General features: G+C 42.4%; 1 protein-coding gene across 1 annotated transcript in view; it reads left to right on the top strand.

The window, feature by feature from the left end:
• Nucleotides 1-532: 532 nt before the first annotated feature.
• The window catches only part of LOC109488027 (dynein heavy chain 5, axonemal-like), a 75,238-nt gene continuing 49,496 nt past the window's right edge, over nt 533-26,274 (top strand). The window contains 16 exon segments of the mRNA XM_019792168.1: nt 533-664; nt 5,057-5,468; nt 13,978-14,051; nt 15,064-15,153; nt 17,775-17,807; nt 19,862-19,924; nt 20,174-20,248; nt 20,377-20,463; nt 20,674-20,745; nt 20,991-21,092; nt 21,638-21,824; nt 22,888-23,053; nt 23,383-23,575; nt 24,057-24,238; nt 24,752-24,871; nt 25,221-25,422. Coding sequence (XP_019647727.1) covers nt 5,354-5,468; nt 13,978-14,051; nt 15,064-15,153; nt 17,775-17,807; nt 19,862-19,924; nt 20,174-20,248; nt 20,377-20,463; nt 20,674-20,745; nt 20,991-21,092; nt 21,638-21,824; nt 22,888-23,053; nt 23,383-23,575; nt 24,057-24,238; nt 24,752-24,871; nt 25,221-25,422 — 1,761 coding nt within the window. The 5' untranslated portion in view covers nt 533-664; nt 5,057-5,353.

Below are 26,274 nucleotides of genomic sequence, written 5' to 3'. Positions count from 1 at the left end.
AGAAATCTATACATAGAGATACTTTGTAAAAAGAAATCTGCCAGAAGGACACATTTGTGAGTCAGACGGGCTTGGGTATTAACGTTAAGTATTATTAAAAGGGAAGTTCCTGCGGAAGTACACACACTCTTCTCTACGTCATTTCCAACATAAGTGTTTTCAAAGCACAAAGACGTCGTGTGTTTCCTTTCATTCCTTCGCAGTAAGCCTTCGACAACATTAGGCACTTAGGAGATTTCTGTTGTTGGAGTAGCCTCTATCAGGCTTCAGAAACGAGTGGCAAACTGTACTCCAGCGTTCAAACTTCCCGGGCATGTCATTTGTCTATTTGGCCAACTTCTACGCTTTCCAGTCACCTCTGAAGCCTGGTGGAGGCTATTGTTGGAGGAGTCCAGACGAAAGCTTATTTTGTTCAGTACACAAGCGGGTATTTAGCTGCGTCACGACACACAAAGGTTGGCCCGACACCCCCGTAAGAATAGTACAACGGTTGGTCCCTGAAAAGTGGGACGATCTAAGTCAGCCGGGCCGGTTTTTGTCGTGCGTTCTGTGGGACGCCGGTCGGTGTGTGTGGGTGACAGCCGCCGTACGTGGGCCCCTTACGCTAGGAATTGTGCGCGCCTGCCGGCTGTACGTAAGAATACAGAACAGCCAAACCACACAGGTACGTCTCGCGGTGTTTTTATAGCTTCAGGTGTGTTTTAAGACCCGACAGGTGAGATTAGTGTGACGGTAGCAACGCAGGTACGGCGTTCCTGCCAACCGGCCGGCTTAGCAATCAGGTCAGGGGTCAGATTTTTCTTCGGAACTACGCATCAGAAATCCCAGCTTTTTATCCACGATACCTTCTTGTTACAGGTGTACATAGGTGTGCTAAATGCTACCTGTCGTAGTGTTCTATAAGGCGAGAAATTTGCAGGTGAAGTTTTAAGAGTTATGTCAAACGCCTGCCGGTTGTACCGACCTGTATGTACATGGCACACCTGCGTGACAGGTAGACGGGCTGCTTTTCAAACATAGCTACAAGCCTAAATGTTAGTCTTGGTTGCTAATAGACTTTCAACAGTACCGTGGCTAACCCTGATCTTTGGACAGACCTTTCCAAATCGGGATAAAATGCTGACAGTTCAGTTGGGCAAGGGAATAACTCTTTTTTATCACAGAAATGTCCTCCTCAAATCACGTACGTGGAACAAAGTACTGTACACAAGAAAAGAGTTACACTGAAGCAACTGGATAGATTTTGGTAGATTTTCCAAATCTATCCAGTTGTTTGGCCAACACATTTCTTGTCTACTCATAACCTGAAATTTTAACCTTCATCAAAGTACTGTATCTTCATTTTAGATAATTTCTGTAAGGTATCGAAAGAAGAACTGATAAAAGTCCTAGTTCCTTAAGGAGTGTACCAGTACTAATACCTGTGGCCCACCTGGCGTAACGTCGCGCGTAGCCGTACAGGTGTGTCGGGTGTAGGACAGGTAGCACAAACCGGGGATAACTCATAGATAAAGTTGTGTAGGTTTTACCGCTATGTACACAGATAGAAGTACGTGGGAGGGCTGACATGTCACGTAGTGGAAACACCTAGATTTACTGGTTTGTAGTTCTTAGTTCTTACTACTGGACATTTTACTACTAGTACAAAATTTAGTATTTTACAATACCCAATGGTACTAGTAAATTGTAGTTTTCCCAACTTTCCTATAGTTGTGGGTGCTTCTGTGGAGGACAAACTGTATTTTGGCATGTAGGAACAAAATCTATCAATGACATTGTTTCATCTGTTTACATGATGAAATTATAGCAATTGGAATCCTGATATTTCCACTGAAAGTAAGTTTTGTCCTTGTATGTATCCTTGTAGAAGGTGTTCTAAAACTGAGTAGGTGTATCATGACACGTCACTTATGTTAAATCGACCACTCTGTATGCAAATAGTTGGCAGGTACCGGCTATGACTGGTCTGTGTTGACATTTAAATATATCGCTCAAACAATGAACTAGCACATCTTTGACTGGATAACTAGTTCAAGAGTTTTTCTAGTAGAATTTTGGCACTTCAAAACAGAAGAATTATCACAGGAAAACCAGCGGGCTAAAACGTGAACACCACAGACTGTTTTCCTACACTTAAAAAAAGTGTGCGGGAAAGAGCCTACTTCGGGAAAACACTTGAAAGCAGAAGTGTCAACACTTTCTTGACGTTTTTGTGTCTTTAGCTGACCGTCTTAAGTTCTGCGTAACTTGATTGATTAAACCCGGGGCGGTTACAAAAGGCACTTGACAGGTGGAATTTCTAAGGGTTATTCCATGGCGATAAATTGAGGAGGCACAAAACAGATCCTAAAAGAACCAAAAAAGGTCACTGTGGAGTGAAAAGAAAAGTCGGGCGTGTGGCGAAGGTCGTCTCTGAAGGGGAGGGGGGCTTTTTGTAGTTTCTAAAATTTAATTGGCGGTATATACAAGGATAAAAAATGGCGGACTCATCATTATACTTTCTGTATGAAGAAAGTAGGGCAAAGGTGAAAACTGACCCTGTCTGTACGTTAGTCAGTCTGTTTGTTTGTCTTACAGAGGATTTTCTTCTAAAGAAGAAAAGGTATGCATACAGTACGTACACTCTAAAACGCATAAAACATCCCAAATATAACCCGAAGCCTAAACCTCTGCTTAATTGGACAGTAGGTGGAGCTATATTGTTATCTATAAAAATAGATTAGCTTCTTAGAAAGGTTAGAACTGTCACCTCTTAGAATTGTTAGTACTGTTAGATACATGTTAGCAATACCAACTATATAAGTACGAGTATATGCTGCCATACGTTGTACCCGTAATAACTGTAAGTTTTCTTCTTATATCACTGTGCTCTATGCAGAGCATAGGGTTTGGTGCCCATCTCCATTTCCGTAGCCCTTGAGCGACACACAGTTGTGCAGGGCACTACAGCAGGGGGCTAGTCCGCTGGTAGTGTTGTGTGTTTGACCTTCCCACACTATTTCTCATATGTGCTGAGTGCTAAGCAGAGAATTTCTTCTTATGTAGGAGCGGTCTATTGCATAAGGCCCCACAGAACCGATCACGTGTAGTGAACGTGATAGACTATAGACTAGAGGTCTCTGACCTTGTCAGCAGATACGACCCTGCTCGTATTTGTTTACACACGGGATAATGTTACTCTTTCTTGTGTTCACCTGTAAGGGTTCGCGGTTTTTGGACCTGACTATCTGCTTATAACTTCTTATTCCTTGACCAACGGCATAGAGTATGTGAAGGGAAATGGTCTAAAGCTAGCGAAATCGCATCTTTGTTCCAAGCCAATCCACAAGAAGAGTTTTTGCTTCAAACAAAGATGATGCCGGGTATGCAGATAGGATTTCGTGAAGAATCTTTAAATAGCTCTTAACAGCATTGTCAAAAGAGAAAAGAAATTAAGCACGGTTACAATGCCTTGGCAACAATTAACAGGTGGTTTCATTTTGATGTAGAGTTCTAAAGTCTTTTAAGTGTTGTCTTAAGGGTTAGGTATGTCTTCTTCCAAGTTATATCTCGTCTTGCCAAAGTGTTACGACTTAATGACAATTAGAATTGATCACCATTGCATATCTTCCCCCCTTATATCGCGTATCGGACGACGTAATATATACGAGTCCCATCACAAAAGTCGTATTGTACCGGTGTATATGTGACTCCGGTCGCCTGAGCTTACGCAACTACTGAACTAGCACCAGGTTCTGCACGGGTGGGTCTGAACTAAAGACCTTGGCCTCTTCTTTCAGCCACAGAATTGGATTCATCTGGTGACCGATTTAATTCTATTAGTCTCTGCGGTTACTTTTAGGTAATGAAATATTGGCTTTTTTTGTGATGTACATGTCTCCCTCATGGTTCGTCGGATAATTAGAATGTCATAATCAAAGCAGGGTTTTCAACATTGCAGTTTATGTAAAGGAAATGGATTTTGAACCAAATGTAGTGTCAACGTGACATACACGTACGTCGAAATACGTAATACATTTGTACTCTTTCCTTTTGTTCGTTTTGATCTTCAATGAGTGGAACTTTCAGGATTCAATATTCATCTACACAACGGTCATCATGAGTAGCATCATTAATTTCACAGTCATAATCGCAGACACGCAATTATTCACTTTTTTTCCCTTTTTTTTTAAATAGTTCTATGCCTGAATGGGTTAGGTTTAGGAGCAGTCACGGTTCTGGATAGTCTCTGCGTATCCAACAATATACATGTAGATTTGCCCCCAGGCACGGTTCTGGATACGCGTGGACTAACCAAAACCGTACGTGCTTGAGTATGACTCTGAATAAAGCACAGTTCTCGATACAACATACTCGGACCTATCACAAGTGAATTAGTAAACTTCCTCAATGTCTAAAGCTTAATAGAACCCGGTGCACGCTGCACTATAAGTAACTGACATGAGCATATATACCATTTAAGCATTCAGGTTGTTCTAGCCTGTGACACTGAGGACGTGTCTGTGCGCACGTCTGTAGTGTCCTGGGGAGATTTTGCCTGGGGGCGGTCTACCCCCGACTTACCTGCCGTCGTTAGGCTAAACAATCCTGACATCATAGTTAAAAGACAGTGCCTGGAGGCGTTTGTCTGACAGTGCCACCCAAGACTAGCCTCTACCAGGCCTCAGAAGCGGCGGAAAGAGTAGAAATTGGTCAGATAGACAGACAACATGCCAGAAGAGTTGGTCTACCAAGGTAGACTGTGCTCAGGAGTGGCAAAATGTACTTAGGAATTATTGTCTTTGGGGGACAAACAATAAAATCAAAAAGAAATCAACATTTCAGCTGACGAGTATTATACCTTTAGCTAGATAGCAATTAATTTTATTCTTCTATTTGGTTTTGTGGCCAACATCAATCACATAATACATACTTATCTTTCATAATTGATAACTGATAAATGATCATTTTATCCCCATAGGGCGTATCTATTATCATTCAGAACAAATTGTAAATATGTCGGACATGTCTGAACCGGTCTGACCTCTCACCTTCTGTTGTCTGTCTGTCCTCTCAGGAACACGGCGTGACGCGTTACCATGACAACCTGCTGACGTCATCCCCAGATCGTCCCGTCAACTGACAAGACACAACTTTGTCCTTGGAGTCAAATTTTCCAGGATCAGAGCTCTCGGATTTCAACTATCGTGTATATAAAACCCGGGATTGCCAGTGTGTGAGCTGTGTACGGTTGTGGATTGCGACGACGAGCCTTTGAAAGGATTGCGTGTTTTCTGAGACTATTCTGTAGGGACCTGTCATGATACAGGTGATTTACATCCTTCGGTAAAAAGAAAAATCACAACACACAGACATGTCGGACGGCGCGGCCCCGCCCGCTTCGCGCGGCAGCCCGCAAGGAGCCGAGAAGGAAGCCAACAAACCCCCGTCCCCGAAACCAGACCAGGAGGTGGCACCGCCGCTAAAAGGTAAGAAACGCACAGAAAAAACACAATAGCTGATAGGAGATCCAAAATCTAACCATTTAGGGCTCTCATCAAGACCTACCCACCTACCAAGTTTCATGACAATCCATCCATAGCTTATTGAGTTATCGTGCTAAACCACATACATACCTACCTACCTAGTCCCATGACCGACACTGGTCGTCGGGGGACAAGGCAGACTTAACATACATACATACACACATACACACATATATACACACACACTCATACACACACACATATAGATATACACACACATACACATACCCAAAACATATCCTTCTTGCTAAAGTAGTAATACAGATTAGAGAAGGCAAGCTTTCCTGCGACATCGTTTTATCTACAAAATACATTTCACGCTTTAAGCGCGTTAGTTTAGATGACATGAGAGGTAGAACCTGTAACGACCATGTCGGATATTTGTCCGGACACCTGCTAATGGTTCTTACACCATTCACCCTCACACGTCCCGCAAAGTTTGCCAGCGCGGCCGGGTAAACGCAAGAACGTGAGACCCCCTCCGGACTGGAGTTTGTCCACCTTAATACACTTCAAACAGTCGGACTGGTCACTCTTTGTACGCGAGTTTTTCCTGACCATTGGCCCGTTCCTGGGTTCGTTCGATGAGTTGATTCTTGTAACCCCGACCTATTTTGGGACATCGAGTTTGGATGCGTACTTTCTTACTCTACATTACGTTCTACGTACAAATAACCGCAACGTAGACGACAAATGTTACTCTCCAAGCAGAGGTTTGGGTTTGGGCTTATTTGTTGAGTGTACATGTTTTTAGGCATTTTTATTGGGCTTTAATTTCTTTTTTTTTTCACTGGTATCTTTATTTTTACTCCAACCATGATAAAAAAGCCTAAAAACACGCAAAAAACAAACCAAAACCCAAACCTCTACTTGGAGAGTAGACAAATGTTATTTTTCGTTTGATAATTTGTGGCCGTTTTTGCCTGACAGCTTCATAATATCTTACAAGAAAAGGTCAGATAAGGATGAGTCCAGATTAAACATTCGTCTTCCGGTCGAACGTAAGACTGACAGGTTTTCAGAGCGTGTCGTCTGTTTTTGTTTTTTGTAAAGGATAATCGCAGTGTGTATACATAACACTCATTCACGGTCTATAAACTCAGAATAACATCAAGTAAATAAAAAGAGGATTTAAGTCTTCCTGAACCAAGACCGGGTTTGTGTTTTTACAGACTTTGCCTTTGATTCTGATTCATTTGAATGTCAAAATAAGATAATTTATCACTAGCATAAAAGTGGTCCCTGGGGATAGCCTAAACTACATTAATTTTCTTGTTATTCAAACGACCGGAACACGCTTCTGACATTAATATAAAATAGCCAGAAAGGTTAACTACTTAATAAAGAAACGTTAAACGGATTTAAGCGAATGAAAGCTTTGGCCAAGGGTAACGATAAGCTAGAAATATCCTAATCTTACAAACTAAGAATGCCGAACTCTTGACGGAGTTTTTTTTCCAAATTGTTGTTGGGTTTATAGTTAAGTTTCACAGAGTCGATTCTAGACCATGATATCTTAATTCCTGTTAGGGCGCACACGTAGATAGTTTCAGAAATATTTGGCTTAATCATTTATGAAGATTCATACTTCTCACTGAGTTTTCTACTTCAAAATCGACGTCATTGTAGAATGTTGTTCCGTAGCCCTGTGCATGACTACTAATGTTATAACCACTTAGGAATCAAGTAGTCAAGCTAAAAATAACAATCGTTTATCCACCAGAACAGCAGATGTTTTGGTTAATATTTTACAACGTTTTTACTAAGGTGAAGGACTGCACTTCTACAAAACGTGTGTAACGTTGACATTTGGATGTTAGCATTGTCATATACATGTTTGTACATATAGCCTCTGTAGCAGGCTGTTTGGTGGTCTCGGCTGTTTTCTGTTTAGCCCAGTTCTAAAACGGGGGTAATTCAACCAGGCCGGCTATGTTTTTTATATGCAATCAGAAAATAGCACATAAAAGCTCCCAAAGACCATGACCCCCCCCCCAACCCCCAGTTTTTGGCATGTACTACTTCAGCGTTGCCTACACTTGGTACATAACTACCCTTGCCTCCAACGTCGTCATTGCCCCGTCTCTTGTCAAAGTACATTTTAAGTAGCCTCCACCAGCTAGGCCTTTCTATGGGAATACGGATCGTAGAATTCGGCAAAAAAGAGAACGGCCAAAGGGAGTCCGGCCGCGGGGAGGTAGTTTCTTTCCCTCCACACAGTCAAACCCCAAGACGGCCAAACTTCCCTGGCAAATATTCTCCTATAAATAGCCAGCGTAGTTAGTCTGGTAGAGACTACATTTTAAGAAGGGCGTTCCTAAAACCGAGTCATTGCCAGGCAAACCGCCACTAATCCTCTAACACTGCAGTTGACACCGAATGTCAACAAACGTTCGGTCCTGTCACCGGCACGACTATGTAGGTCACATTAACAAACAGTTCAAAGGGATTGACTCTATGGCATATTGGCGTGTATGTCCGTTTTAGTGCTTGTCCAGCTTGCCCCGTACCTACGTGTTGTGTAAGCACGGGGTTTTAAAGAGTAATATCGAAGACCTATAAAATCACGGCACCTGACTCTGTGCTTCTGACTAGTGTTGCCCGGTTAATACGAGTATCTATGCAGTGAACTTCTAGATAGCCTGTCCTTGATGCGTTTTTAGTTTTGATACAGCTTTCTCTCAATAGCCTTCGCTGCAGACGACCGATGATGATGACAACGTTTTCTTTGCCGCGTCTCTGTCAAAAAAAGTGACCGACAGGGCGTATTCAAGCTAGAAAGAAAGACTGACATCTGGACTATTTTCTAGGGCCTGAGGATATAACAAATTGACCAACTTCTGTTACATCATACACATTCGACAAAATATAAAATTGACTGCGCACAGCAAATTTTAAGAATCTAAAGTTTGGCATGTTTTTAGTAGAAAACAGATTTTACAGTGCTAGATACTCCATTTGTGTTGATAAAAATATACATATGTTTGCCTAAAACATTTATGTGTATTTGTCTAAGTGTTACGACTGTAAGATGAAAGGACCTGTTAAGATCTGAGAGGGTTTTAAGATTTATGGTCAGTTAAACGTGTCACGGTTTACAGGGCAATTTCGTCAGTCGGTTTCCTTCCGCAGTTTTAGCATTAGTGGCAACAGTTTTTCTTCTCTGTCCAAATGTTTATCCACGTTATCAAATTGAAGCCTACACTGGAGAGCCGAATGTGTAAAAACACTGCAAAACGTCGTCTGCTCAGCACGCGCGCTCTACAACATGACCTCATTAGTTCTACCGTCGCTTAGCAACCGCGTCGCAAAGGGCGCGGCCATCTTGGGTGCGGGGAGACGGAAGAATCTGAGATAATAAAGTGGCGACAGGTTGTCAGTCTGCTTTGTGGACAGAAACGGTGTCAATTATCCCCACACACGGCTGCACGGCTACTGGAACACCTGTGCGGCACGGTCGTCCGGGCAAAGTTTAAATCTGACAAAGTCTGGTCTATTGTAGCCTCCACCAGGCCTTTCTACGGGAATACGGATCGTACAAATCGGCAAAAAAGAGAGTAAAATTAGCCAAGGGAGTCCGGCCGCGGGGAGGTAGTTTCTTTCTCTCCGAACTGCGCGGTCAGTCAAACCTACAAGGAGGCCAAACTCCCCTGGCAATTATTCTCCCATATATAGCCAGCGTAGTTAGTCTGGTAGAGACTAGGTCTTTTGGGGTAGATGGAAAATGTTTATATGTTGGGCTTGGATCGACTGTAGGTTGTAAAGAACTAGGGTGCTTAAGTGTTAAAGATAGTCGGATATGAAATAACTATTTGGATTACATTAGCAACCAAACATTATACTAATACTATTGCTCAAACAAACACTCCGTCGTCCGGGCAAAGTTTAGTTCAGACAGAGTCAGCTGTCATCTAGAAAGTTTCTCTGTGTTGGTAGAAGTCACCATGAAGCATGTTTAAACTGTAATTTCCAACACAAGAAATTGGACTTAGCCAGATTTTCGACTGTACAACTCCAGTCTTAGCCAAGGAATGATAAAGACTGGAGTTGTACAGTCGAAAATTTGGGTAAGTCCAATTCCTTGCGTTGGAAATTACAGTTGAAACTTGCTTCATAAAGTCAGGCGTTGTCCCTGACCTTTAGGGAGAGATGTAAAATGTGACTATGTTGGTCTGGGACCGATAGTAGTTTGTTTCGTCGAGTATAATTAAAGAACTTTGGTGTAAGCGTTGGAGAGTCTGATTTGGTATCGTAACTATTTGGATTACATTAGCAACCAAACACTATACTATACTATCGCTCAAACAAACACTCTTGATTGGAAAAGGACACAAAAGAAAATAAACTTAGAGCCAAACAATGTGACGTGCCCACTTTCTGACAAGCCCAGGAAAAAATGTCGTGCCTCCGATTTCAGTGCTAGATTCTGAAAAGAAATAGGGTAAGGATTATATTTTTGATGTAAAAGACACAATAAGTACAGATTAACACGAACAATGTCAAACTGAACTGCATAAGGGCCAGGGCTGTCACCAGGAAGGGATAACTTATATATCAATAAATCATTGCTTCAAAAATGTATGAAAGAACGTCTCAGGATGTGGAATTCAAACGTCAGATGGAAAATTTCGTGGCCTTGTCAGTGGTCTATCCAAGAAGGCTAGGATCGGCGCGTCTTCCAAAAGGGTCGGTAACCAACATCTTCCTTGGTCTCACCTGTTCGAACGAAACGGAAATGGTTAGCTAATGTCACAGTCCACAGAACCGAGACAAAACGTTGTGATTATTACCAGTGTACCTAATTCCAAAGTAACAACTTCTGTCAGCCAATTTGTTTGTTTACTTCCGCTCTATTTACCGTAATTATAGAGTTTCGTTCTGTCCTAACAAATACCTGAGGTGATAAAGCTAATGCTAAACAAAACTCAAGACAGTACTAGTAATTTCGATGCCTGCTAAGATTTTTATCATATTTAGATTTGACAGTCCATCTCGCGAAATAAAGCATTCATGAACATAACTGGACTCACAGTATGTTGTGATATTTAGGCAAATATCTTCGCACGGTCGTCCACAGAATTCCCAGGTTCTTAAAATTCTGTATCAAGTTTCAATATGAATATTTTTTACAGAATACGTACACAAGAGACAAAAAATTATTTGAGTAAAGAAGACATACACATCCCCAAAAGTTGACCTGAAAGAATTCTATATTACATAATTGACACTAAGATACTGGAAATAAAATGTATCTACACAGAAAGCGCACGCAAGTGATTCAAGTGTCTATTTTGTTAGGAGAGTGGAATCCGAAGTTCACTGTAAGCAGCGTCCACAGTGCAACAGTTCTACCTTATTGTCCCATACTTTCCCATGCTGGGAAACCCTGTTACGATCCAATTAAGCCACCTTTCATGTTCACGTGTAACCATGGTGACCCCTGATCCCCATGCCTCAGCTTCCACGTACCCTTCACCTGTAATATACGTTCTGAAGGATTCGGTCCCCTAAACCATTCGCTGCCTAATCCTTCAGAAAGGTAAGGACAAATTTGTTGTTCTGGCTCGCCTAGACTTCTAGTCTGAAAAGGTATTACAGAGAAAAGCTGCTTACATCCGGAATGATATATTGATTTGAGTTTGCTGCTGTTCTGATTATTTCCTATGTTGGTAGTAGACCGGCGCTGGCGGCTGTTTTGTTTCAAATGTTCCCACGACAGAGTACTAGTGCTGCTTTGTTCAAACAGTGAAGCGTGGAGTTATTTCATGTGACCAGTCTGATATCTTGTACAGCAATCGCGACTTGATCTTCCTGTTGTTGAATTAAGCAACTACAACTAGGAAGCATTGCAGCTAGGAAGTCTTTTGTGTGTGTTTGAAAAATTTGGGACTCTTTTTTCGTTTACAAATGCTCGACACTTATTCTCCCTATTACCCAGTAATAATCGACAGTCAAACGGCTATTTCAGTGGGTATACTAAAGATTTAAACATCAACACTTTTCAAATTTTCCGTTTACTTAAATCGACTGTACTTACCAGAATTTGGGATCATTTTCTCTTTCTTCGTCGATGCTTCTTCAGTTCGGTTTGTTAACCTTCTCCCTGCTGTTTTCCCCCAAAACTTATAGAGAATTCGCAGCCAAACCTTAACGGTTAGTTCAGTGTGCTTAAGGTTAAACGGCAACAATTCAAGTTTTCCGCTCACGCCAATACATGTACTTTTAGGCCTTAGTTTGCAAACGGTTTGCGTTTTCGGCAAAACACAAGCAAACACCAGATCATCAAATAAGTGTGTAGTTTGGCTTTCTTATCTGAAACCAGCGCAGAGAACGTAACTAAATCATCCGTTTTTAATACCTTACAGACGTTTTATTCAATCAATCTTCTACTGGGTATTAGGAAGGTAGGCGTTATCGATAAGCTACTCTGTCATCTTTTAAAGCTGCATTATGTAACATAAGAACGATACAAAAATTAACTTTTCTGGTAATTTTCTTACAAAGTAAGTTGAAAATCAGCACTACTTCATTGCAAATAGGTGTCATTCAGAAAGTTGGAGTGCCAAATTATTACGCCGTACGAGTGTGTTTAAAAGCTGGAAACACAGCTGACAGCTATGTTTGTTTACATTCTGGTATTTTGTGGCGGTGTCACAAACCCAGTGCACGTCGTGTGGACATGTTTTAACACTAATCACAAATGTCAGAAATGTGAGACAAATACGTTTAAATGTGGAAATAAATGACAATCACTTGAAGATTTTCTTCAATCAAAATATTTCAATTCTGGTGCAAAAATGTAAAATGCTGCATAATATCCCTTTAAAACGAACATCGGGTCCGAAACAATGCTTGCCAATGTAAAGCAGTGGAGTGGACTTAATTGCCGTGTTACACGTTAAACTGTCACATAATTTACCATAAGTGATGTGTCACGGAGGCAATCATAACTCAAAGCGCCTTTAAATCCCTCCCAGGCCGTAACCAAGGAAGTTGTGGCTGTGAGAAAGGAAAGCGCCCTCCCCTCCAGTCCCTGAGATCTCACGGCTTTGTACAGTAATCCAGTTATTATGATAGACTCCATTCCGTCAGGGATGTCTATTGTACGGCGTATGAAAGCCCTTAAAATCATTATAGCTTGTGGTTGGATGCGGGGACAGTGTGGTTTTCTGACCCGGAGAGGGGGGTTAGACATGGGGGCAAATCGTACATGGCATCGCCTGGTTACCGGCAAAGCGTGACAGGTACATAAGGGGGGATTCACAAACACCTCTGGCGCGGTCTTATTAGATGTCATGGTCTGATGATGAGCAGCTTCTACTAGTACTTTATCCGGGAGGATTCAGTAACACCTCTGTCGTGGCCTCATTCATATCATGGTTCAGTGGCGACTAGCTACTACTTCCATTGCATATGTTTGTTGATGGCGTCTTGTCGAGTAAATTGATACAAACAATGCAGAAGACGTTTTCAGACATTTGAAAGGGTATATAGAAGAGTTTATCCATCAATGTACCATTCCACCCTAGCAGACAAGTCTACATTTTAATCAAAATTACACAAGAAACCATTTTTTACCATCGATATTTCGTTAACGTTAACGTTATATCAGACAAAATACAAGGCGCAACGCAGCTGTACCTTTGCCAAAACTTAGCGCGCTTCAGTTGAAGTTTTGCTGTTGATTCTGTATTTTCCTTTGATTTGGAAGTTGTACAAGAAAGAAAGAAAATGTTTTGTCCACAAAAGCTTACGGCACCGTACAAGCTTTGTCCCGCTCCCCACGGTACATACCGACCTACACAAACACCAGGGAACTACTTGTTCTCTGTAAGCAGGCCGCGGCGGAGGGATACGCTTGGTGGAGCGTCAATGCCTGCTGGCATGTTGGAGTGAGTCCGCTTGAAAATGGGGCTAAACATAGCGGCTTGCGTACACACATGTCAGGAGAGGGCCGAAAAGAAGGGGGGGGGCATATTCACTGATGCTACAGGCTGGTTGAGAAGTTCGAAGTATGAAAAATATTTAAGGTTCAAAATAAGTATATTAGATGTATGAGGCATACTTTTCGTTGAAATCGGAGGAAATCTAGGGCTAATTTGGTGGTTAGTTGTTTGAAGACACGTATTTGCGCTTAACAGGTGGTTGAGACAGCTTGCGCGAGCCCCACCCAGCGTCGATGCAGGGTACTGCATATTCAGGCACAAAATCAAAGTGCTTGTAACGCGTACACATAAACTACAAAGGTGTAACGCAAATGCCGTGCAGCTACTACCTTTTCATAACCATCACACACTTCAACACGTAAGAGATTAAAGCACACATTTCCATTCATACGTTTTATGTCGAAATGCGTTGAAAATTTGATTCAGTATTTGTCAACGTTTATGTTCCTAACCCGTTTTTCCAAACACCAAATCTCACGAATAACTTTCCACTGTCTAATTTCCAGATAAGCCAGAAGAGCGCGATGGCCGTAAGCCCACCCGGAGGATGGGGGCCAGCAAGCCGCCGCCGCCTCAGCCGGTAAGTATGGCGTTCTCATTGCTATCATGGGCAGAAACATAGTTATTTCTACATGTATCTAAATTCTAATGTATGTTCTAGTCTAACCATACATACCCGCAGTCTTCAGAAAAAAATGCAACAATCATAAGAGACATCCGTTTCGTTGGAGTTGAAAGAAACCGAGGGCTATTTGCGTGTTCAGTGGTTTGATTGTCTTCCCACTTAACAGGTGGTTGAGGCAACTTGCGCGAGCCCCACTTGGCGGTGATGCAGGGTACTGCACCTTGGATGTGAAGATAAATCTATGTTGATCCAATTCAAAATAAATATCTTACAGTGCAACAATTAAATTTTCTGATGTTACGATCTTATAAGAGCTTTTATATCTCGTCTGTTTGCCTCACAAAGCCCTGTTTCTATCTTGATCTACAAAATGTATTTCCATATAAACATGTTGACTGTGTTCGTTTGTGGTCTCAGTGATTGCGTATAATCAAGGATGTTAAGTACAAGTGTATTTAACCTCCTTGGTATAATTTTTCCAATGACTTTGTCCCGTTTCCTTACTGCGTCCTGATAGTTACATTGGCATTGGGCCCGGGTAAGAAACGGTTTACTCCATACTGTACCCTATCGGTGTAACGTTATACACGCTTCTTCACACAACGGTGTTTCACACGGGGGAATTTTTATATTATGTATAACAAATAGATCTTACAAAGCACGTAGATAGTTTCTACAATGTACAGTAGCGTTTTATACGGTGTAGTACATAAAAATAACCATACCACTTCGGAAAGGTAGGAAACACTGGCGATTTAAAATGTCAAATAAGTTGGATTTTCTAGCTGTAAGTTCGGTACAAAATTTTAACTGGGGTTTGCGGTGACGCTTTGGAACGACGTTTGTACCAAAGCAGGTGTATTGAATAATTAGTTTAGAAAGAGGAAAGATGTTGGTGATAGAGGAAGGTGCTTTGTGTTTTGATTTTGGTTGAACAATATTGACAGACTATTTCTTTCTGCTTCAGGGCAAGGCCAAGAACGTGGTTCTGTCAGGAGAAGCCATGAAAGAGATGCAGAAACAAGCTAAAGCCACTCGTGAGGAGCGCCGCCTACAGGTGAGATAGCGCACTGCAGATCTCTCCCTCTCTCTCTCTCTCTGTGTGTGTGTGTGTGTTGGTGTGTGTGTGTGTGTGTGTGCGTGCCCGTCTGTATGTGTGTGTGTGTGTGCGTGTCCGTCTGTATGTGTGTGTGTGTGTGTGTGCGTGCCCGTCTGTATGTGTGCGTGTGCGTGCCCGTCTGTGTGTGTGTGTTTGTGTGTGTGTGTGTGTGTGTGTATGTAGAAATCTTTTCTGTGTGCTGTGTCCTTTTTCTTTTAAATCATTACACTACTACCGAAGGAGCGTCATATTGTAATGGAATTCTAACTATCGACAAGGTCGCTAGCGCTCAATTTGGTCAAGAATTTGAAAAGCCACAATTAAAATACTATTTCAAAACCCCGTTGGTTCACTGACATGTTACCATGTCCAAAGTCTCCAGGGTACCTATCGTTACATGTATCTTCTTGTGGGCGAGAGTGTTTGTCACAAAACAAGGTTACGATTGCTTTCACAATAACACCCTCCTTTATCACATCAATTCCCACTGAGACAGCTCGAAATGTCACAAACACACGTTAACAATAGTTACCACGTCAGTACAGCCAAGCAGAACAAAACTGCGCCTTCTGGGAGCATTAATCATGCAGTAGCTTTATATGAGAGACGCTGTACATGTATAGAACATGATAGCTGCTGTATCTGTAACGTTCTTGATGCAACGATACCACAAGACTTCATGGCGTTTCGAACTGTTCGACGGGGAGACAAGATGTCGAAGCGGCCTCGCCGTAAGGTAGGCTGCCGTTAGCAGTAACTGTCGTTAACGTTAAGTGTTCTCGTGTAATCATGTACTAGTATTTACGGCAAATTAATCTTAGAGATGATCCGAGGATTAGGAGTTGTCAGTGATTTTTGTGGGGAGATCAACATTTTACATTTTCGCGTGGCGATATTTCAAGATGACATTTCCGTCCTGACACGTGTATTGTACCATGTACCAGCCAAAAGTCGGTTAGGACAGGATTTTATGTGGTTTAACGCTTGTATAAAATCTGTCAGCTTGTTCAGACAACTTATATGTGAACAGCTTCAAGTTACATATACCCGAAACGTTGTTGCTACAACAAGGCTTTAGTTTGCCTGTTATTCCGATGTTATCGTCAGAAGAAATACTTGTCCACCGTAGAACAGTCGATACCACATTCCTTACACATGTAGCAATGCTTTGTTCGTGGGAACTCGTTCTCTCGGCACTGTCTGAAGTGGTAGTGTGGAGAAACCAGCAAAACACTAAAAATTGATTTTTCACCGACTTTCTCCACCCATTTGTATGTATAGCCACCCTTGGCCTTGGGCACAACACACCAGATTCGCTGACGGCGGCAGTTCGATATATTACACCGAACAACTTGTTTCGCTCAACCTTTGCAAATCTAACTGTAGATGTGGTTTAAAGCTGGTGATTATGCTCATACTATGACGATGTCAAAAAGTCTGTATTTCATTCAAAGAGCTCCAAAATAAACACCACATATACTATTAAATGTTCGTCAGTTCACTTCAGAATGGTCCATTCACAAATACAGGGGTGTGAAGATATTATGGAGACTGTAACGTAGCCATACTACAGAACAATAGTCGGGCAGCTGTGTAAAGTTGGGAAAGAGAACTCGTGAGCCGATCGTTAAAGAGAAAGTACTTCTTGTTTTAGGAGAGCGGTTCTTCAAAAGCCTGGGCTAGTCCATTCAGCGACAATAGGGGAGACAGGTTTTAAATGACACTATCATCTAAGGTCTATCATCCCTTGGTGACATCCGGAAACTATGTAATCCGTGCAAAAAATAGAACGAAAAAGAATACTAAAACTAAAGATAATACTTGTCGTAGCTTTTCTTTTTTATGATAACAATGCTTAAAACATGGCATAATCCACGTTGGGAGTAGGTTTTCCCAGTCCAATATCTTAAGAGGGTGCGAGAAGGAACGGGATTGGTACGGGTGTCAGCAGGGATTGGCTTAACGTTAGTTTAAGATATGTCACCTTTAATAGTGTAACAAGAGAAAGTAGAACAATGTCCACAAAAGTAGTCCGTCTGGAGCGGAAGAACTCGCGGGTGTGGATGGAGGGGGAAGGGAAACGCGAGCGGCACGAGGCTCGGGAAAAACCGGCTCCGGTCATGGCGAAGCGCCTGAAGTCAGAGGTAGGAAAGAGAGGGCCTAGGGGAGGGGTAGAGAATGAGCCAAGCAGCGTTGAAAGATCGACAACAGGAAAAAATGGTCTGAAGCATGCGATAGCAAACTGAAGGCACCCCGGTTTTGGATCGTGGTGCTGAAACTACGGACCGGACTACAACGTTCTGAAAAGAAGTGTTTTTTATAATACAGGCGGGAAAGTCGATTGCGGGAGAAAGAAATTTTAAAGACAAAACGATATTGACTTTTTGGTTCAAGAACTGTAGGGAAATAGGTACAGGGAATGGCATTCCATTATAACTCTGACGTTCCTTCGTTATGGTGTTCTTTCTCCCTGTGTGGTTCTAGATTGCGACTTCTTATTAACTTTCTTATCCAATTAGTTTTCACCAAATAAAATTCTAACGTCATAGAGAGCTAATGATTCTGTTTTCTGTTATCAGATGGACGAGCGGCATCGCTACCTCTTCACAAAGGTGAGATCTTCTACTTTTTCGCATTTCAAATTTGCATTTGCATTATTTTCAAGAACCAGAACCAAATGCCAACAGTGATCTAAGCAGGCACCCTTTTCCGTAACAACATAGCTTAATTTTTCAAGATGCTATCTGAAGTATTCCCTTCTTTGACTTTGTTATAAGAGTGACGGGGTAACGTTACTGATATCACTTGCAGATAGGCGGGCAGAGTGTTTTTGTTTATCGGTAGTGAAGTGTTTCTAAACTGGACAAGAGCCCTTGTTCCGGCGGATGAAAGCAATCAAGCGAGCTAGTCGAAAAAATTAAGAGATAAGAAAAATCAGCGCAGAGCACATCAGCCATGTCAGCGAACGAAAATAAAGTGAAAGTTCAGACAAGTGAACAATAGAACGTTCCCGATCGAACGCATCGAACCCACTGTTCTAAAATTCTATTTCAACGAGTTCGGTTTAGGCTTCGGCATATTTTGACGTCTTTTAGGTTTTTTTTTTTATTAGGCTTTCGTTTTTGTACTACTGGTATTTTTTTTACGCAAGTCAAAGGGGTGGAAAATGGTAAATGCCTGGCAAATGTGTGCTGCCTGGCCAAGTCGATACTGTCTTGCAGCCACCAAAAGATCTGTTTGGAGATTAGCCATGTTTGAAGTCGGGGCTTTACGAGTGTTTGTTCTGTCTGAGCCGGCCGCACTCCGACGTGTTACGTCATGCTTTCCACTTTCACTGCTCCACTGATGAGTAGATAGATAAATCCTGATTGACAGCATTGATCAAGTTACCGTAGGGAGACTGTTCACTATTGAAAAACCGCGACTCTCCGATGCCTTTTGGGTTAGTCCCCACTAGACTAACAACGTGGGTTTAAAAACAGTAAAATTTAGCCAAAATACGGACAATAATTGGTCAGGGGAGTTAAGACACAGTAGAGTCCATTTGCCCACGCTTCGGAGTGGGAAATTGACCCTCCAGCGGACTGACTCTCCTGGCCAATTATTCTTTCCATTTTGCCGCATTCTACAATTCGTACCCTGTAGGACTCTGAGGCCCGGTGGAGACTAATTTGAGGATTAGTACATGTAACGTTACATGCACGCGTGTTGGCTAGGACAAGTACAACACATGTTCTTTGCTCTGTGTTTTGGTACCAATTGAAGGGCGAAGTCGTAACTTCTAAGCTGTTGTTGACAGACGCTAAGCAGTGCGTAACGAACAAACGATCACTTGAGTCAGCAAGAGGTCCTTAACGCACGCTGTAACGACCTGGAGCTAAGCTTGTTAAAACTGAAGCTTCCGCTAACGAGATGTAAGATCTGGGGTAACTGTACGGAGTTGACTCAGCTGCAGTGGTGGATTGTGAGGGCTGGGGCTGTAAAGATTTAGAATGGCTAAATCTACATTTTATAATTTCATTTATTCTGTAATTCTGAGGCGTGTTTCTTTATTAAATCTTGAGAAAATTTAACGAGATGTAAGACCTGAGGTAACTGTTCTTCGTTGACTCAGCTGCAGCGGTGGATTGTGAGGGCTGGTGCTGTAAAGATTTAGAACGGCTGATCCAGATTTTATAATTTCATTTATTCTGTAATTCTGAAGCGCGTAAGGCCATCTCTCTTTATTAAACTGTAAGCAAAGTGTCTCATTTCCTGTAGATTTGACCAACACGGCGTTTTAATGTGTCTCACTTAGACTGTAAATACGTGATACGGATGCGATTTGCACGTCCACACCATTCTATGGATAGAAATTAAATCCATAACATTCCACATTCCACATATAATATATGTCAAGTGAACAAACGTGCACAATAAGGGAACAAAGTCATCGTAAAGAAATTTAAGAAATCGGTAACGTTAGAGTAAATACAAATTACCGGAAGAAAGTTCTTGCCGAATGGTGTTACAAAATCTAGGTTATACTATTTTTAAGACGGACAGTTGTTGTAGTTTACTTAGACTTCGAGGCTCCCGTACGTGTCTATTCCACTATACCACGCACTGACTCTGAAATAAAATAGAATTCAAGTATCTCTTTTTTCTTTCTTTTTTTACCCTTTAGCTTGCGGACGCTCTGTCCCTGGACCTGACAGCGGTGGAGGATGGCATCTTGGGAGATGAGAAGGTACAGAGTCTCCCACTGTCTATCATTATTCAACATTCGTTGACAACAAATAACTTACATCTCACAAACATCGATGCATGATGGTCGATCGCATTTTACAGTACATGTATATTTCATGGTTATACGATCATAGTTTTAAAGTAATAAGACTCTTTGGATATCAAAACAAACTTGTACATACTGCGATTTTGCTCAGTACTCATCATATTAGTGTGACTCATCAGGATTTGCATGTTTGTGTGCTTACAGTTTGATCTAATTGAGGAGTTTTTCGGCGCGGACGGAGCGAAGAAACTCATGTTCTTCTACCAGGACGCCAGCTTGGTAAGTAACTACTGTACAGGACTTAAAAATAATTTAAGCTCATTTGGCACGGGAAACTAAAGGAAAACAAAGGAGCTTTTACACTCATAGTCTTCAGTTCTTGACGTCTGAATTTCTTGTGCACGCAGAACCGAGAAATGACGTCCTCGCGAGCAGAAACATCACAGAGCATGGGCGGTCCCAAACGCCTGTTTCTCACCACTGGCCAGGACGAGGTAAGAACGTAGTTCCCCGTCTTCTTATATGCATAACTTGTTGATATTTTATGATGAGTTTTATATGAACGCGAACTTGTGCTGCAATGCAAATAATGTAGATGTGCAAATGCATTTTCTAAACAGAAGCAATAGTCAGTCCATTATGGGTCTTGATCGTCAAACATGTTAGTACAGGTACGATAACTGACCACAAAACCCGCATTTCAGCCTCTGCTTGGCCAGTGTCTGTTCTTCCTACGCACAACCCCCAAGGGCATTACAGTGGAGAACATCTCAAAGGTCAGTGTTCCTAGCTACGTACAGCAAATCTGTAGTATTGTTCACATCTTAGAACTAATTGCAATTGTATCATACTGACATATAAGCGACAGACGTGTTAGAGAAACAGTTCTTTTTTTCGTAGAGAATGAAGTTCTTGAAGACAAATTATTGACTTATTGACTTAAAGACTAGAAGACAGTAGCATTTGTAGCAAAAGGATATACTGTTTTCATTTCTGTTCTTACGTGTTTACATACTTACAGGAGGTGAATTTCGGCTCGGTTGAGGCCGGTGACGGCACCATGCTACAGGGACTACAGAAGCTCATGTCGTCCATCATGCTACCTGCACTCAAGTCCACAGAGGTGAGCGTATGTTGCCAATACGCGCGCGTGTGTACGGTTTTAAGTATGTAAAACTGTATACTTCAGATGAAAATTTTTACTTTGCAAATTGGATGAACCAATCGTTCAGTTTTACATTGTTTTTGATAGAATAAATAGACAGCCGAAGCCTACTGAAATCGGAAACGCAACTTGTTTTCCCACACAAACACGTGGGTATAACGGTACTGTATCTGCGTGAAACCCGGATTTTTCTCGTTTTTTGTTGGATATTTTGGTCAACGTTGCATCAGAATTTTGCCCAGTGCAGACGGTATCTTTTTTGACACAGCATTTGAAAACTATGGACTGGAATCCTTAATCTAAATACGCGAATATGACCTTAAACGAGACGTTCTACTCTTGCTTTGTGCAATACATTACGGGTTTTGTGCAGGCACAGTGCGTTCTGCCGATACGACTAACCAAGATGTCACATGTACGTAGTGGTTGTTCCTGTCCTTGGTACTGAAATCTGTTGATTGGTGCTGAAAGTTCTTGCTTACTCACGCGCCGTCTCCCCACAGAACTGGGGCGAGCTCGGCAAGTCCAGCGCCAACGCGCCGGTTCAGGACTTCCTGGAGTCGCTGGAAAAGTTCGTGTCCAGCCTGGCCAGCGCGCAGGGGAACATGGAGGGCCAGGTCGTGCTGGCTGAGCCGCCGGATGATACCGGGTTGGACGCGCTCCGCACGCCCGCTGACTTCATGCAAGCTGGTAAGCGGGTAGTTATTAAACACTGGTAAGAGGGTAGGGCCATACCCTTGTGTGTATAAAGACTCTAGCGCACTGTAACAGTGCTTGGTCGGGTGTAAGGCGGAATGGGGGCGGGGAGGGCGCAGGGGAACATGGAGGGGCAGGTTGTGATCGCCGAGCCGCCGGACGACACGGGGTTGGACGCCCTCCGCACGCCGGCCGACTTCATGCAAGCCGGTAGGTGGGCAGCTACGCTGTTGTGAAGCTGTAAAGTGCCTTGCCTTTGTGTGTTGAAAAAGCCTGGCGCACTGTAACGGTCCCTGGTCGGGTCTAACATGGAATGGGGTGAGAGGAAAGTGTGTGGCTGGAGGGGGGGGGCCTACATCAATTTCACATCCACATAGCCTAGCGGCGACCAATGGGTGACCAGCATTCCGCGCCACGCCCACTTTGCGGTCGATTCCATTTGACAATGGGGTTGAACAGCATCCTTCCATACGGCGCGGCAGGTAATCGGAGTTGGAAATGTCAGATAAACAATGTAAGAATATTTTCGAGATCATACCGCCTGGGTAACAAAGTTTAATCGAGACAACAAGGTTATCGGCAGGACAGGACTGCAAGGCCTCTTTTCTTACATTTTCACAAAGACTTCGCCTAAGATACTGTTTTGTACGCCGCGCGGCCGACGTAAGCACCAGAAGCCCAGTGCCGAAATGGTTTAACTCGGCTCGGTAGTTATTTTGCTCCAACTATTCAAAGACACAGAATTTCAGAAAACAATTTACAAATGTATCTTTTGAACAAGTTTGAGAAACATCTTTTTCAACCATATCTTGCTAAAGCGCGGGTTGTGGGTCTGGCCGAAATGCTGCCCGCCTATTGGTCCCCGCTAGGCTGGCTTGGATGGGAAATTGAGGTTCCGGGGGGGCCGGGGCAAACAAATCCGCATTCGTGGAGAAGGTGGAGAAGATAGAAGCTATACTGGTCTTGTGGGAGCGGCAGAAAAAAATGTTGCCGTTGCAAAATTTTAAGAAATTGCGTCGTAATTCATACTTAAATAAGCTCCTTAAATTTTGTCCAGCCACCTCCGTGGAGAAAGTGGAGAAAATGGAGGCCCTCCTGGCCCTATGGGCGCGGCAGATCGAGCAGGTTCTGGCCGAGTCCGAGCAGATGCGACGCGAGGCTGACGACATCGGGCCCTCCGCCGAGTTGGACCACTGGAAGAAACGGATGGCCAAGTTCAACAGGTGCAGTTTGATGCAAATGATTTCATTATCAGATGAATGTAGTATTAACTGTTAAAACTAAATACTTGTTAAGTTTTTAAAAATCTTCATGCCAAATTTTAAGGACAGTTATAAGATAGTTCAAGATAGTTGGAAGAAAACAAGGAATTAGGTTAATTGTCAACATTCAAAGAGCTGTCAATTGCACAAAATGAAACTAAATATTCTGACCTGTTTGAACGGATCAAGTCTCAAACAAGTAATAAGGTTAAATGTCATCACTTAAATCATTCAAACTGTCAATTAAACAAAATTAAACTAATGCAGCTGTTTATTATCTTACCACTCAGCCTGTTGGAACAGATCAAGTCCCCCCGGTGCCGAGCTGTGATTGGTGTGCTGAATGCCGCCAAGTCCAAGGCCCTGAAGCGGTGGAAGGAGCTGGACGTCCGCATCACAGACGCCGCCAACGAGGCAAAAGACAACGTGAAGTACCTGTACACACTGGACAAGTTCTTTGGACCACTGGTCAAGTGTACACCGGTAAGTCAGTTTGAAAAACCTATCAAGAATTTTGGATCATGTCATTGAACAAAGCATCAAACCATCAAAGGTTTGCTTTTGAAAACAATTCAGAACTTTGCAAACATGGGCATCTGTAGTAAGGAGACCTAAGAAGAGTACCTTAAAAGAACCTTTGTTGGCAGTGAGTTTTGACATTATCTTCAAGTTTGAGATTGCTTACAACGATTGGAACTGCTTAATGCACCACATGGCTAATGTGACCACTTCTGGTGGTCCCTTAGATACTTTTTCCATTGATACAAGCATTAAAAATTCTGTCTATATTGACCGCCTGTCCTGAGAGACCAGCTTTTCTTGGTCCCCTGAGTCACCGGGTCTTCTTGGGCAAGTTTGACTGGCAGTGCATGTTTTTGTAGCAGAACATACAAAACATGTAAAACAAAAACTACAAATGTCAAATATTTTGTCTAAGTACTGTTGAAATCTGCCTCCCTCCCAGGCCTCCATGGTTGAGCACATCCCTAGCCTGATGAACAGCATCCGGATGATCCACTCCATCTCTCAGTACTACAACACCTCCGAACGCATGACCTCTCTCTTTGTCAAGGTCACCAACCAGATGATCACCACCTGCAAGGCCTACATCAACCAGGGAACAACCAGGATCTGGGAACATGAAAGGTGGCTCTTCTTTCTTACTGCTTATCCCCATTACTGGGTCTAAAGTTATTAGTACATGTATATATATATATATATATATTAGCAGATTGTGCACATGTACATGCAATAATAAGGGACAGGAACATAATATCTTTATAAAGGGGCATTAGAATTTAAGGCAGAAGTGCAATGGGCATATTTTAATGTATGGTTAGTATAATCAGCACTTACAAATTAGATTTTTTACTTCAGCGTATGGAAGTTTTTCTTTTGGGTGATTGAGATATGGGTTTGTGTGTCTGCTTGTCCAGACACAGTAGGTGGACAGCACATGGGTAGTGGGAAGATTGACAGCCATGAATGATATAAGTTTATTTGGTCAGACACTGGTAATGGGGTGATCTTGAGGGTGGGGAAGATTGACAGGCAGAATAACAACAGGTCAACAAGTAACACAATAGGGTCAACTTACAGGTAAAAAAATTCCTAGAAGTCTGACAGCTTATGGAAATGTTTTCTCTGTTTGCAAATCAGGATGGAGGTGCTGAAGCGTATTCAGGACTCCATCAGGCTGAACTCGGAGTACCAGCGAGCCTTCCACAAGACTAAGGAAAAACTGAGGGAGAGCCCAGAGGAGAGGCAGTTCGAGTTCAGGTAAACAAAGACTTCTTTCTTATGCAAAAATGCCGCAATGGCAACTTACAAAGTTTAGAATTCTCAGTAAGTGAGGTCAGGGTTTGATTCCTTGCATTCCTGGCTAGACCTTGTGTAATTGAGAAGGAATTTTACATGACTTTCCTCACCCCACCAAGGTGTAACATGAGTACCTGATGTTGGATGAGGAGGTAAAAGGCAGTGTAAGGAGAGGGATGGGCTCTGACTTCCAATACTGTGCTTTGGACACAGTGGATAACAACCAATTGCCCCTGTGTCCTTGCAAAGGCTTTCGGAACTACCTTTATCTTTACTCATAGAGTTAAAGCAATGTATTGACTCCCTGCAGTGAGAACTACATCTTTGGGAAGTTTGACACCTTCTGCAAACGTCTGGAGCGTGTTGGTGACATGATCTCCACCATGGAGCGGCTGTCAGGGTTGTCTGATGTCAAGATTGAAGGCATCGACAACATCGGGCTGCGGTTCCAGACTATTGTCAGGTCTGCCACCAGCAAGACATATGATGTCCTGGATCACAGGAAGGCAGAGGTAATAAGTCCTTCTTAGATGGCTTGACTACAGTATTTTGTAATTACCACAGTAAGGGATTTAAGCATTTAGGATGACAAGATAGGTTCATGATGGTCACTGTTAGAATGACCCACAATCTCACTCACTCACTATCCTGAGTTTAGCATTTGATGTTCCCCATCTTCTGAGGGTTAGACATGATTGCACACTAATGCTAAGGCTTGATGGCAGATCGACACTTGCCTCTATCCTGCGGGTTGACATTATGTAGGTTAAGGTGGTGGAAGTGAATGAATGAATGAATGAATGAATGAATGAATGAAACTTTATTTTCGTGTCGTGCGCATACCACGCCCAGCCCGTGTGGGCTTATACGACACCGTTTGAAAATAAATAATACATAAACAACAGAGAAACAGAGGTACAGAATCCAAACAAAATGTGAACACAAATAAAGTTAGGCTATATACAATTAAGCAGAACAGAGTGAACTCATAACAGATCATAAATGCAAATAAACAAATCTGTACATAAACTTGATAAAGAACCAAGATTTCACAAAATAAATACAAGTACATAAGGTAAATCAAATATAAATAAGAGAAAACAAATGTGTAGAAGTAACAAAAGGTGAGAACTGTTGATGTGTTATGAATACAGGTATTTTCTTCTTTTCCCCCACGCTCGATAAATGAAAGTTGCTAGGTCAGATACACCCTCGTTAAAGAGCCACTTAATTCTATTTTCATCTCTTTCCCATATGATGTCAGGTGATTTTGTATAAATTTTACGAAACATATTTTCTCGAAGATCGTCATAAAAGGGACAGTAAAAAAGAAAATGTGTTTCGTTTTCTACTTCATCCAAAGG

This window comes from Branchiostoma belcheri, unplaced genomic scaffold (genome assembly GCF_001625305.1).
Source record: "Branchiostoma belcheri isolate BF01 breed outbred unplaced genomic scaffold, Haploidv18h27 scaffold91, whole genome shotgun sequence".
NCBI lineage: Eukaryota > Metazoa > Chordata > Leptocardii > Amphioxiformes > Branchiostomatidae > Branchiostoma > Branchiostoma belcheri.
Note: the sequence above shows the minus strand (reverse complement) of the source record. Positions and strands in the feature narration are given on the sequence as shown.